Genomic DNA, 14995 nt, shown 5'->3' on the forward strand with positions numbered 1-14995 from the left:
CATTGAACACTTGAAATGTGGCTAGTGTGATTGAGGTACTGAAGTTTGGTTTGTTTGTTTGTTTTGAGAGAGAGAGAGGAAATGTGAATGGGGGAGAGGCAGAGAGGGGGACAAAGGATCCAAATCCGGCTCTGCGCTGACAGCCGCAAGCCCGATGGAGGGCTTGAGCTCATGAACGGTGAGATCATGACCTGAGCTGAAGTCGGAGGCTCAACTGATGGAGCCACCCAGGTGCCCCAGGGTACTGAAGTGTGTGTTTGTTTGTTTGTTTTGAAAGAGAGCATGAGCAAGGGAAGGGCCGAGAGAGAGGGAGAGAGAATCTCAAGCAGGCTCTACACACTCAGTGCAGAGCCTGATGTGGGGCTTGAACTCACAGGTCATGACCTGAGCCGAAATCAAGAGTCGGACTCAACCTGCTGAGCCACCCAGGCACCCCTGAAGTTTTAATTAAATAGCCATATGCATCATAGTAGTGCAGTTCTATAGGACATACTTGGGCAGAATGAAATTGATACCACATGGCAGGAAAGAAACGTATGAAGGACTGAAAAGTAAAGTGACACATATTTGGAAAATAAAAATGAATCTTAACTGCATAAAACAGAACGTCTAATGGATTAAAAGACAAGGCAATAGCAGAAGGGGAATAAAGGGTTCTAGGTTCTGAGGTCTTTGTATTATATAGGAGGGTCAGTTTTAAAAATATCCTTTGTATGGGAAACTTTAAATATGTAAAAGCAAAGGAGAGTATAATGAAACTGCCATGTATTTATGTATTCATTGGCCAATGATGATCAACTCAAGACTAAAATGGTTTCTTACATATTCCTCTTTATTTTATTTTATTTTATTTTATTTTATTTTATTTTATTTTATTATTTTATTTTATTTTATTTTGAGAGAGCAAGCTCACTAGCAGGTGGGGGGAGAGAGAGAGAGGAAATCCCAAGCAGGCTCCTCACCATCAGTGTGGAGCCCAATGTGGGGCTCGAACCCACAAACCATGAGACCATGCCCTGAGCAAAAACCAAGAATTGGACGCTTAACGGACTGAGCCACCCGGTTGTCTCCCTCATTATTTTAAAAGTGATCCCAAGTATCACATTATTTAATCTATAAATATATTGTTTTTATCTCTAAAAATATATAAACTTAAACTATAATACAATTATTCAGAAAAATATAAACATAATTCCTTAATATCATTACGTATTTAGGCAGTGTTAACATTTCCTCCATCTCCAAAATGATGTTTTTTCTTTTCTTTTTTAGAGAGAGTGAGCTTGAGTTGGGGGAGGGTAGAGGGAGGGAGGGAGGGAGGGAGAGAGAGAGAGAGAGAGAGAGAGAGTATGAATCTCAAGCAGGCTCCACACCCAGTGCAGATCCCAATGATTATGACCTGAGCTAAATCAAGAGTCAGACATTTAGCCGACTAAGCCACCCAGGCTCCCCACAACTGCTGATGGTTTTGTTTTTTTAATGCAACATTCACATTTATTGAAATATCTTATGGAACAAAAAAGGGGAGTACTGAACATCTAACAACTGTAAACTTTCTCAGGTATTTCTTTATCCAAAATGATTTTTTTTTTTTTACCAACTTAATTTTTTAGGTCATAATAATTTTTTTAGGTCAGTTTTAGGTTCACAGCAAACTTGAGGGGAAAGTATTTTCCATACACCATCTGCCCCCATACATTGCATAACCTCCCCCATTATCAGTATCCCCACCAGAGTGGTACATTTGTTACAATTGATGAACCTACACTGACACATCATCGTCACCCAAAGTCCATAGTTTACATTATGATTCATACTAATGTTGTATGTTCTATGCATTTGGGCAAATGCATAATGACATGTGTTCATCATCATGGTACCATACCGAGTATTTTTACTGCTCCATAAAAAAAAGATTTTAAAAATTTACATTTAGTTTCTTCAAATTGTAATCCAAACAGGGTCCACACATTGCCATTGACTGATGCTTGCTTAGGTCTTTATTTATTTTTTTAATGTTTATTTCTTTAAAAGTTTGTTTTTAACATTTATTTTTGAGATAAATCTTGAGCGAGGGAGGGGCAGAGAGAGAGAGAGGAAGTCACAGACTCGGCAGCAGGCTCCAGGTTCTATGCTGTCAGCACAGAGCCCGATGCAGGGCTTGAACTCACGGACTGCAGGATCATGACCTGAGCCGAAGTTGGATGCCCAACTGACTGAGCCACCCAGGCGCCCCTTTAATGTTTATTTATTACTGAGAGAGTGCAAGCGGGACAGAGGATTAGAAGCAGGCTCCTAGCATACAGCAGAGAGCCTGATGTGGGGCTCAAGTGCAGGAACCGCATGATCTGAGCTGAAGTCAAGAGTCAAACTCTTAACTGACCGAGCCGTTTAGGTGCCCCTGCTTAGGTCTTTTAAAGCAAGATTTTGGTTAACTCTAGACTTTTAATGCATGGTATAATTCTTAGGGAACCACTGCAAGAACAAAAATAGAGGCTGTAACTTCCAAATCAGTAGAAGAAATAGATAAAATGTTAAAAAAGAATCAGTCCAAAAGAAGACAGAGAAAAGAAACTGAACAGGTAACAAATGGAGAGAGCACAAAATTAGATGCTAGATTTAAACCTAGTTAAAGGTAAAAAGTAAATAATTGCACAGGTATCTTCCTAGCCTAAGGCATCATCAGCTGTTGCCTCCAATAATTTCCTAAGTAGTATTCCCGCCTCAATTCTTGCCTCCCTTTATGTACTACCCATATAATAACAGGAGTAGTTTTAAAAAAATGTAAATCAGCTCTTTTCTGCCATCTTTCTGTGCCACCGTAATGATGCACATAAATGTCCTGGCAGATTCTCTCAAGAGTATTAACAATGCCAAAAAGAGAGGCAAACACCAGGTTCTTATCAGGCCATGCTCCAAAGTCATAGCTGTGATGATGAGGCATGGTTACGCTGGCGATTTTGAAATCGTTGATGATCACAGAGCTGGGAAAATTGCTGGGAACTTCATGGGCAGGTTAAACTGTGGAGTGATCAGCCCCAGATTTGATGGGCAACTCAAAGATGTAGAAAAATGGCAGAATAATCTCCTGTCTAGCCAATTTGCTTTCATTGTACTAACCTCAGCTGGCATCATGAACCATGAAGAAGGAAGATGAAACACACTGGAGGGAATATCCTGGGATTTTTTTCTAGAGATATAATACATATGTGCAAATAAAATGCCTCAATGGACCATATATATATATATATATATATATATATATATATATATACACACATATGCATGCATATAAATCATATCACAACACTCTCCTGTTGAAAACATTCCAACAACTTCCTGGTAAATTCAGTGAAGTCCGTACTTAGTAGTGCCTATAACACCCTACATGATGTGGTCCATTTCTGTTTCTGTGACTGCATATCCTGCTATCATTTTTCACTCAAGCTTAGGGCCCTTAAACTTGCTGTGCCATCTCCCTGGATCACCAGGAGCAGTCAGAATTCTTAGTTCTTAAAAAAAAGCAGCTTAGTTCTAAAAACCAGAAACCACCTCTGGTTAATTTAGCAGAAAAGGAATTTGTCACAGGAAGAAACCACCACTGTCAATGGAATCTGCTTCCATTCTTGCCATAATGGATTCTGTATACTTGCTGCTTTTTTATGCATTTATTTCCTAAGTTATAGTCCATCCTGGACGTTTCTTTATTGGAGTGGAGGTCATGTAACTGCACCCTAGCTGCGTGGAAAGCTGGAAAAGCAAATATTTAGCTTCACTAGTAGGTAGAAGTTTCTGGCTTCTTTCAGGACTCATCAGAGGGGAATTCCTTGGACATATGAAGATGTTTTGATGCTGAGCCAAAAGAGTGACCTGTCCTTTATGATGCTTTTCTCAGGAATCCTTCCTTGCTTTGCTTCCTCCCTTAATTCACATTTCTACTCAAATGTCCTCTCCTTGAAGAGGCCTTTCCTTAGACTTTGTCTAAAATGGTGATTCCCCATTTCTAATCCAGTATTTTCTCTTTTCTTATTCTGCCTTACATTTTCTTCATAGTACCACTGTTACTGATTGATTAATTGGTAGCCTCTTCCCCAGGAACACAAGCTCCATGAGGGTAGGGACTTGTTTTTGTTTACCTTTCTGTTGGCACATATATGCTTAGTAAACATTTGTTTAATGAATGAAGGGAAAACATAGATAATGCTATAAATACCTGAGAAAATTTAAAGGGAAGGATTATTGAGGAATTAGCTCATTTAAGGAAGGCTTATTGGAGGGATGCTTGGGTAGCTCAGTTGGTTGAGCATCTGACTTCGACTTTGGATCAGGTCATGATCTTGCAGTTTTGAGTTTGAGCCCCACGTTGGGCTCTGTGCTGACAGTTTGGAGCCTGGAGCCTGCTTCAGATTCTGTGTCTCCGTCTCTCTCTGTCCCTTCCTGGCTCATTCTCCCACCTTCTCTCTTTCAAGAATAAATGAACATTAAAAAATTTTTAAAAGAAAGTTTATTGGAGAAGAGAAATTTTTAAAATGGGCTTTGATTGGAGGATTTGGAGAGAAGGAAGGTAGCTATCTAAACTGGGCAAATAGCATGAGGGAAGGCATTGGGTATGGAGTAAGGTGGACACGTATCGAATAAGAATTGTTTAGAATCTGATGGCTATCAAGGTCCTTTATGAGGTGGGAATTGAGAAAAGTGGACAAGGTGAAGGTGTGAGGTTACAGCAGGTGATAGAGGGCCTTGAACTAATAATAAGGTGGTCTTTTACTTGCTGGAGAGTAAAAGATGACTAGTGTTTTTTTTTTTTTAATTAAAAATAAACTGGTATTTTCACATAGTATTATGCAGGCATAAAATAGAATGAGGTAAATCTCTGGGGAATTTTCTGGGAAATATCTTAAGTGGAAAAAAAAGCTAAGTGCAGAACAGTGTATATAGTATACTCTCTTGGTATATGAAGTGTGTGTGTGCGAGTAAGAATATATATACTAATTTGTTTATGTTTCAAAAAGAAAAACTGAAAAGCCAAACCAGAAATTAATAAAATGGTTACCTTGGGGTGGGGAAGAGGGAGGGAGAGGGAATGATGTGAAGGAAATAGGAATGGAAGTGAGATTCCTGTTTAGTTTTGACTTTTGAATTATGTAAATATTTTACACATTCAAAAATTACAATTAAATGAAAATAAAAACAATCTCTAAAATTGGGAACAAACTTAAAAAAATGAACCTATTGTATATTAAAATAGTTCTTTAAATACATGGAGAAAAACACACTCAAGTGACTTTTGAGCTCTATATCAAATGGCATATATGCTAAGGACAAAAAGAACTGCAGAGAAATCTTAAACCTCATTCATTTTATTGCTAGTTGTAATGTTGATGTTTTTATTCTGACACCATTGGATACATGTTTAGGTTAAAGCCAATAAATAAGATTGTATGCTTATATGTTAGAAGTCAATAGAAATACAAAATCAAAGGAGCTAGGCAAAAAAGGATATTTATAATGTTGAACTTGAATTATAAATGTCAGTATGAATTCAGGATTTAAAATATGTATATTTATTTCTAAATTTTTTTTAAATGTTTATTCATTTTTGAGAGACACAGAGAGATAGAGCATGAATGGGGGAGGGGCAGAGAGAGAGGGAGACACAGAATCTGAAGGAGGATCCAGGCTGTGAGTTGTCCGCACAGAGTCTGACATGGGCGCGAACTCACCAACCATGAGATCATGACCTGAGCCGGTCAGACGTTTAACTGACTGAGCCAACCAGGCACCCCAAAATATCCATATTTCTTAATTCCATCCATATATATACTTCTTTCTTAGATGTGTCCTCTGAAAGGATCTTGAAAATGTGTCACTTTCGTAGATAATAAGTACTTGTATTACCTCAGTTTTGTTCTTTAAATACTTTATTGAAGAAATGACTGGTTCCAGGACTGAGGCAGGGAACGTACATAGTGAACCTAGGACAATTTGTGCCAGAGGCAAGAAACCTTTCAAAGACACAAGAAAAGCCTACCTGAAGAGGCTCTTTTTGGCCAGAATTGAGACAATTTGAACATAAAAAAGAATAAGGAGAATAATTTGAAACAATATATAATAAAAAAAACAAATGGAGATGGCTATTACCTATTCTTTACTCTGAAGATTGGTAATTTAACAATTGAATTGTCTTTTTTGGTAGAAATTTGCATGGTGCCAAAGTAACACTCCACAGAATGCTAGTTGGTCTCAAAACAATAAAACTTTACAGTGGAAGGATCAGGCTTATTACCAGCTTTGTTATTAATCTTGGCATCACTAACAATGAGCCAAAAAATATGTGCATCCTGATGTGATTCAATATCAAATAGACTGCATCAACTGAAGTATTTTTTTAATGTTTATTTATTTATTTTGAGAGAGCAGTGGAGGGGCAGAGAGGGAGAGAGAGGGAGAGAGAGAGAGAGAGAGAGAGAGAGAGAGAGAGAATCTCAAGCACATTCTGCACTGTCCACACAGAGCCTGACATGGGGCTCGATCCCACTAATCATGAGATCGTGAACTCAGCTGAAATCAAGAATTGGATGCTTGACCGGCTAAACCACCCAGGCACGCCTGAAGTAATTTTGTAGAACATTTAAAATCTGAATTTAGTCGGACTTTTCAGACTTTCAGTTTATAAGTAATATGGGAGATGAAAGAAATTAAACACCACCTTAGATGAAGCAATCAGAAAAATACAGAATGTGAGATAAAGATGAACTGGCCATTTAATGTCATAGGAGAGGAAAACAAGGTAGCGGGGGGGGGGGGGGGAGGAGGAAACTGTCCGAGCATATAATTAATCTAGAGATATAACAACCAAATGCAGTATGTGCCAGCTGTAAAGTACATTTTTTTTAGAAAGGAGTAGGATGAAGCAAGATGGCCAACTTTTAATTTAGAATGTGGGTGATGGGCATATGGGTGTGTGTGTTTGTGTATATACACACATATATTCATTTATATGCATACATATACACTTTTCTATATTTAAAAGATTTTATAATAAAAACTTAAAAATATTTTCCTGTTTATGGACACTTAGGTTGTTTGTAGTTTCTTTTTCTTCAATTACAAATAATGTTTCTGTAAACGTTCCTATACATGCTTCCTTTCCTTGTGTACATGTTAAGGAGATACAGCAACTTTCTAGTAGTGGAATCCTGGATCAGGGTAGACGTACCTTCAACTCTGCTAAATATTGATAATTTGTTCTTCAAATGGTTGTATTCATGAGGTTTTTAGACAAGAGAATTATGAAATGTATGTCTTCCCTATTAGGTGATGAATTCTTTGAGTGTAGGTACCATGTAGAGACTCACATAGAAATGTTTGAGTTGAACAAACTTGTATTTTAGTGGGACTGCCTGGTAGCAGGATGAGAAATTAGGATTAGGTCAGCTAAGAGGGTATTGTGATGTTTAAGGTATGAGGCAGTGAGTGTGTAAGACTGGAGGTAGTAGAGAGGAAGGGATGAATGTTAGAAATCTTGGAGAGAAAGGATTGAAGTATATGTGCTTTTATTGTCAGGTAGGATATTGATGATTCACTGTTGTGACTTCTAATACCCAGTAGTTTGTTGGCTTCACTTTATAGTAAACAGGTAAGTTATGCTTCCCTATTAACTCAAAACCATCTACTGACCTAGTTCTAGTAGAGTTCTAGCCTTTTCTTCATCCTCTGCTTGCACTCTTTTTAAGCCTCAGTCTTTTCCTGGGATAAAGATATTGATTTAAAAGAGACTAGTAGTTGAATGGGGTAAAGGGGCAGTGGGTTGCAAAGATGGAAGAATTTATGTAGTAATATGGGTAGAATTTGTGGGTAGCTTCATTCCCAAGTCAGTTTGTGAAGTCTTCCTAGGACAGAGGATATCTTCCTGTAGTTTTTAAGGGGAAAGTTTATCCAGTGTTATAACAGAGGTAATTAATCAGATGTAGTTTTTTCTAAGAGAATGTCCTATATCTTATTTTAAAATGTTGCAACTTTTTGTAAATTGTAAAGTTGGTGCCTTCAAGAAGTTTTGATTAATGGTTCTAGAATAGCTTTTTCCAACAGAAATATAATGTGAGGAGCATATTTAAAATTTTAGAGCAGCCACATTAAAAAAAAAGGTGAAATTAATTTTAATAATATATTACATTTAATCCCATATATCCAAAATATTACCATTTTAACATGTAATTGATATAAGTTATTAATGAGATATTTTGTATTCTTTTTTGGTACTAAATCTTCAGAATCTGTTGTGTTATAGCACAGCTCCATTTGGACTAGCTACATTTCAGTGCCCACTATAATTATGGCTAGTGGCTACTGTATTGGACAGCTCAGTTCTAGAACATACTCAGTTGAAATGTTTGAACTCAGTTTGGTGCTGATTTGACCCACTGTCATTGAGGGTGGCCATGAGCTGATCTTGCTTCACAGACCTGTTGCTGGTTATTAGATAAGTTCTGGCTTCCTGTCCAAATCTTCCTGTCCAAGAGTGATTTTGAGGGTCCCAGACAAAGCCATTATCCAAATTTACTGATTATATTCACACTTTTCCCTTTTGCCTCAGAAAACCTAGAACTGACCTTGGACTGTTTTGAAACAAATCTGTCAATTTGAGTTGCTGCCAATAAAAAGAATATTCAAGCGAGTTCTAATCTCATTCATTTGTAAGGATTTTAGTTACAACAAGGCTGACAGGAATTCAGCGAGCATTTTATTGATTGTGGTATTTCTTAGAATTTGTGACACTGTCAGCCTTGTTTGCATTTTTAAAGTCAAACGTTATGACTCTTGGTTATCTGAGGTATTTCTGGAGTTTCTACTGTGTGCTAAATGTTTATTCAATGAATGTTTTTGAGCATTTACTTTAGGCACAGTGACAACTTGTAGCCAAGTAAACAGGCACATTTAGTGTGGTCTGATAAATGCTATGATAGAAACTTCATATGCTAGGAGAAAACAAGGAAGGACACTTCAGTTAATTTTGGGGCATCAGGAATGGCTTCTCTGAGGAGATAAGCTGAACTCTGAAGGACAGGTAGGAATAAATATGGCAATAGTGGGTGTGGAGAAGAGAAGATTCTTCCTGGCAGAGCGAATATTTTTTATAGATATCCAACAGTGAGAAAAAGAACCAAGTACAACATTTTTCCTGTAATTCAGAATTCAGTGTGAGAGGTAGTGAGTAGTGTATATGGAATGGTGGCAACAGATCCCAAATGTGAAAGGCCTGGACTCTTATGGCAGAGTTTGACATTTTTGTTGTTGTTGAGAGAGAGAGCACATGTGCGCACACACAAGCTGGGGAGGTGCAGAGAGAATCTCAAGCAGGCTCTGAGCTGTCGGCACAGAGCCTAATGTGGACCTCGATCTCACGAATCATGAGATCATGACCGGAGCCAAAACCGAGTCCAGTGCTTCCGACTGAGCCACCTAGGTGCCCCAGAGAGTTTGACTTTAACTGAGTTAACTGAGGAAGAACGTGATTTCATTTAAGGATGACTAAGAAGTTTGGTATTAGAATGGAGAATAAATTAGAGGAAGACAAGACTGAGGCATAGACACTAATTTAGAGGTGTCCTAGGAGAGAAAGGATGGAGATGAGCAAAGATTGAGGCAGAGAGACAAGACTGTCAACATACATTTATTGAAGGCCTACTTTCTAGCATTGGAAAGAGGTAGAAGAATTTAAGAGACATTTAGGAGGTAAAAGTGACAGGTCTTAATGATTGATTGGAATTGAAATGGGTAGAAGAAAGGGGTCAAGGACGATTCCAAAGTTTCTGATCTACAAAACAAGCCACTACTTGGACAGATTGACTTTTTTTTTTTTTTTAAATGTTTTATTTACTTTTGAGAGAGAGAGGGGGAGAGAGAGAATGAGTGGGGGAGGGGCAGGGAGAGAGGGAGAATCCATGAAGCAGGCTCCAGGCTCTGAGCTGTCAGCACAGAGCCCAACATGGGGCTCAAACCTGTGAACCACAAGATCGTGACCGGGGCCGAAGTCAGATACTTAACTGACTGAGCCACCCGGGCACCCCAGCTTGATTTTTAAAGTACCTTGGAATCTATAGGTGGAGGCATCTATCCAGTTGAACATTTGAGTCTAGTGCTTGGACAGAGTCTAGGACTGAAGATAGATTTGGAAGTCATCAGGTAATCTTGGCTAAGAAAGATAAACTTTCTAGAGGAGAGAATGTAGAGAATGAAAAAGAGGGCTGAAAAATGACACACTGAGAAACTGCCAATATTTAACGGGAAGAGAAAAGGGATCCAGTTGAAAGACACATAAGCTACCATCCTTGCCTCTGAGCATTTTATAATTTAAGTGAGGCACATAAACATGAATCATTTGGTGACCAGTGCAAGTCAGAGTCTAATGTGATGCCGACTTTTATTGTACCACCTCTTGTATTTTATGTGAAATGAAGTTAAGTGTATAAAGGAAGTGGTTAGTATTTAGGCCAGGGAGTAGCATTGGTAGTGCATGCATTCAGTGGGGACATCTAGCCTGTGGTCACTAGAAGGACTCAGATGATGGCATATTGCATAGTATGTGTATTGCCTGTGTTGTGAATGTGGACTCTGGAGCCATTCAGCCTTGGTTATTCTCCACTAGCAGTATGACCTTGGGCATGTAACTTTCTATGACTCAGTTTTCTCAGCAATACAATGATGATGATGATAATTCTGACTTGAAGGTATTGTGAAATTGAATGAGTTAGTATGTGAAAATTCTTAGACTGTGTCTGGCACAATCTCTCTTGTTGTTTTCTCTCTATATATGTACATACACATACATGGATGGCTGTGTTATACTTTACTATGTTACACCCACTATATGTGTATATGTAGTATTATATACATGTTAGGAATTATTATTTAATAAATGGCGTGTCTGATGAGGGCTCATGATTTGGACAGGATAGGTAGGCACCAGAGAAGAAATGTTCCCTCTATGAAACTTAATGTGAACATACATGGTTTTTAAACAGGCTTTCACTGGTAAAGTGGGTGAAAAAACGGTATGAGAATCCCCTTTCCTTCTGATTTCCAGTTGGAAGCAAAGAATGCCCTTTTAATAGAAGGCTTTAAAGATGTTAAAGCCTTTGTGTGTTATGTTATCCCTGTGTGGTAGTGGGATTTCCTCAGGTCATATTTTCTCAAGAAAAGTTATTCTGGAAGGAAGTTTTTCATCAGCTTTGTGAGTATGAGTTTACTGGATCCTTGGCTTTAACTTTGGGAAAATCTAGATCTGGAATCAAAGTTCTGGCTTTGGGGATTGGGAACCTTGTGGAACAGCAGTCATTATTTTATACTGATAGTGGGAGTGTAAATTGGTATAATCTTTTGGTGATAATTTGGTAGTGTCTATCACAATTAAAATGTGAATGTAGGGGCACATGGGTGGCTCAGTTGGTTACGCATCCGATTTCTGCTCAGGTCATGATCTCACATTTCGTGAGTTTGAGCCCCGTGTGGGGCTCTGTGCTAACAGCTTGGGGCCTGGAGCCTGCTTTGGGTTCTGTGTCTCCCTTTCTCTCTGCCCCTTCCCCACTCATGCTCTGTCTCTCTGTCTGTCTGTCTCTCTCTCAAAAATAAAGATTACAATAATTTTTTTAATGTGATGTTAAAAATGTAGCAATTATACTTCTTTCGTAAAAAATTTTTTAAAGATTATTTTTTTAATTTAGAGAGAGAGAGAGAGAGCATGAGTGGGGGAGAGGGGCAGAGGGAGAGAAAGAGAAAGAGCGAGAATCCCAAGCAGGCTCCATGCTCTGCACTCAGCAAGGTGCCTGATGTGGGGCCCAATCCTATAACTGTGAGATCTTGACCTGAGCTGAAACCGAGAGTTGGACACTCAACCAACTGAGCCACCCATGTGGCCCTAGCAAAATTATGCTTTCTAGAATAGTTTTCATAAAAGTGCTAACCCAAGTGTATGGGTTTGTTACAGCACTATTTGTAAAGATGAAAAATGAAAATTGATTGAATAATTAATGTATTCATATTCCGTATATTTATTTCTTATTTCTGTAGTGTAATAGTTTCCTATTTCCTGTAACAAATTACCATAAACTTAGTGCCTTAAAACGACACAAATTTATTATTTTAGAGTTATGGAGGTCTGAAGACTCAGAATTAAGATTTTAGTAGGGTTGTGTTCCTTCTGGAGGCTCCAGGGGAGAATCTGTTTTCTTTCCTTTTCTAGTTTTTAAAGACTGCCTGCATTTCTTGGCTGGTGCAGCACCCCCCTCCCACCATCTTCAAGGCTAGCAGCTATAGCAGCTTCAAATCTGTCTCTCTTCTCTCTGTTCTCTGCAACCTTCTCTTTGATCCTGACCCTCCAACCTTCCTCGTATAAGGACTCTTCTGATTGCATTAGGCCCATCTAGATAATCCAGGATCTTCCTATATCAAGATCTTTTTTTTTTTTTTTTAATTTTTTTTTTCAACGTTTATTTATTTTTGGGACAGAGAGAGACAGAGCATGAACGGGGGAGGGGCAGAGAGAGAGAGGGAGACACAGAATCGCAAACAGGCTCCAGGCTCTGAGCCATCAGCCCAGAGCCCGACGCGGGGCTAGAACTCCCGGACCGCGAGATCGTGACCTGGCTGAAGTCGGACGCTTAACCGACTGCGCCACCCAGGCGCCCCAAGATCTTTATTGACATTTTGACAATATTTATTCTTCCAATCCATGAGCAGGGAATGTCTTTCCATTTCTTTATATCTTCTTCAATTACCTTCATAAGCTTTCTATAGTTTTCAGCATACAGATCTTTTACATCTTTGGTTAGATTTATTCCTAGGTATTTTATGCTTCTTGGTGCAATTGTGAATGGGATAAGTTTCTTTATTTGTCTTTCTGTTGCTTCATTGTTAGTGTATAAGAATGCAGCTGATTTCTGTACATTGATTTTGTATCCTGCAACTTTGCTGAATTCATGTATCAGTTCTAGCAGACTTTTGGTGGAGTCTATCGGATTTTCCATGTATAATATCATGTCATCTGCAAAAAGTGACAGCTTGACTTCATCTTTGCCAATTTTGATGCCTTTGATTTCCTTTTGTTGTCTGATTGCTGATGGTAGAACTTCCAACACTATGTTAAACAACAGCAAAGCTATCTACACATTCAATGCAATCCCAATTAAAATTGCACTAGCATTCTTCTCGAAACTAGAACAAGCAATCCTAAAATTCATATGGAACCACAAAAGACCCCGAATAGCCAAAGTAATTTTGAAGAAGAAGACCAAAGCAGGAGGCATCACAATCCCAGACTTTAGCCTCTACTACAAAGCTGTAATCATCAAGACAGCATGGTATTGGCACAAAAACAGACACATAGACCAATGGAATAGAATAGAAACCCCAGAACTAGACCCACAAACGTATGGTCAACTAATCTTTGACAAAGCAGGAAAGAACATCCAATGGAAAAAAGACAATCTCTTTAACAAATGGTGCTGGGAGAACTGGACAGCAACATGCAGAAGGTTGAAACTAGACCACTTTCTCACACCATTCACAAAAATAAACTCAAAATGGATAAAGGACCTGAATGTGAGACAGGAAACCATCAAAACCCTAGAGGAGAAAGCAGGAAAAGACCTCTCTGACCTCAGCCGTAGCAATCTCTTACTCGACACATCCCCAAAGGCAAGGGAATTAAAAGCAAAAATGAATTACTGGGACCTTATGAAGATAAAAAGCTTCTGCACAGCAAAGGAAACAACCAACAAAACTAAAAGGCAACCAACGGAATGGGAAAAGATATTTGCAAATGACATATCGGACAAAGGGCTAGTATCCAAAATCTATAAAGAGCTCACCAAACTCCACACCTGAAAAACAAATAACCCAGTGAAGAAATGGGCAGAAAACATGAATAGACACTTCTCTAAAGAAGACATCCGGATGGCCAACAGGCACATGAAAAGATGTTCAACGTCGCTCCTTATCAGGGAAATACAAATCAAAACCACACTCAGGTATCACCTCACGCCAGTCAGAGTGGCCAAAATGAACAAATCAGGAGACTACAGGTGCTGGCGAGGATGTGGAGAAATGGGAACCCTCTTGCACTGTTGGTGGGAATGCAAATTGGTGCAGCCGCTCTGGAAAGCAGTGTGGAGGTTCCTCAGAAAATTAAAAATAGACCTACCCTATGAGCCAGCAATAGCACTGCTAGGAATTTACCCAAGGGATACAGGAGTACTGATGCATAGGGGCACTTGTACCCCAATGTTTATAGCAGCACTCTCAACAATAGCCAAATTGTGGAAAGAGCCTAAATGTCCATCAACTGATGAATGGATAAAGAAATTGTGGTATATATACACAATGGAATACTACGTGGCAATGAGAAAGAATGAAATATGGCCTTTTGTAGCAACGTGGATGGAACTGGAGAGTGTGATGCTAAGTGAAATAAGCCATACAGAGAAAGACAGATACCATATGGTTTCACTCTTATGTGGATCTTGAGAAACTTAACAGAAACCCATGGGGGAGGGGAAGGAAAAAAAAAAAAAAGAGGTTAGAGTGGGAGAGAGCCAAAGCATAAGAGACTGTTAAAAACTGGGAACAAACTGAGGGTTGATGGGGGGTGGGAGGGAGGGGAGGGTGGGTGATGGGTATTGAGGAGGGCACCTTTTGGGATGAGCACTGGGTGTTGTATGGAAACCAATTTGACAATAAATTTCATATATTGAAAAAAATAAATGTCTGGCCAACTCTAAAAAAAAAAAAAATCTTTAATTTAATCATACCCGGAAAGTCCTTTTTGCCATGTAAGCTAACAGCTAACATTCACAGATTCTGGGAATTAAGATCTAGACATCTTTGTGGGGAGCATTATTCAGCCTACCACACTTCGTAAAACTATGCAGCCAGTAAAAAGAATGTTTTTATCTGTGTGCACTTAGATGTCACTGATAAAACAAGAGGATCCCTGTTA

General features: G+C 38.8%; 2 protein-coding genes across 6 annotated transcripts in view; both read left to right on the top strand.

Annotated features, from left to right (window-relative positions):
* Window positions 1-14995, top strand: part of GABPB1 (GA binding protein transcription factor subunit beta 1) — a 69618-nt gene that overhangs the window by 16860 nt on the left and 37763 nt on the right. The window lies entirely within an intron of this gene.
* Window positions 2362-3176, top strand: LOC124508598 (40S ribosomal protein S15a-like). Its single transcript, XM_047075125.1, has one exon. The coding sequence runs from the start codon at window positions 2825-2827 to the stop codon at window positions 3155-3157; it is 333 nt and encodes a 110-aa protein (XP_046931081.1). The 5' UTR covers window positions 2362-2824; the 3' UTR covers window positions 3158-3176.

This window comes from Lynx rufus, unplaced genomic scaffold, assembly GCF_022079265.1.
Source record: "Lynx rufus isolate CCGP_SWC_20201006 ecotype Redwood Valley unplaced genomic scaffold, mLynRuf1.p SCAF_13, whole genome shotgun sequence".
Taxonomy (NCBI): domain Eukaryota; kingdom Metazoa; phylum Chordata; class Mammalia; order Carnivora; family Felidae; genus Lynx; species Lynx rufus.

Coding starts and splice junctions, on each gene's coding strand:
- LOC124508598 (XM_047075125.1), top strand. CDS start 2,825: ATGATGCACATAAATGTCCTGGCAGATTCTCTCAAGAGTATTAACAAT.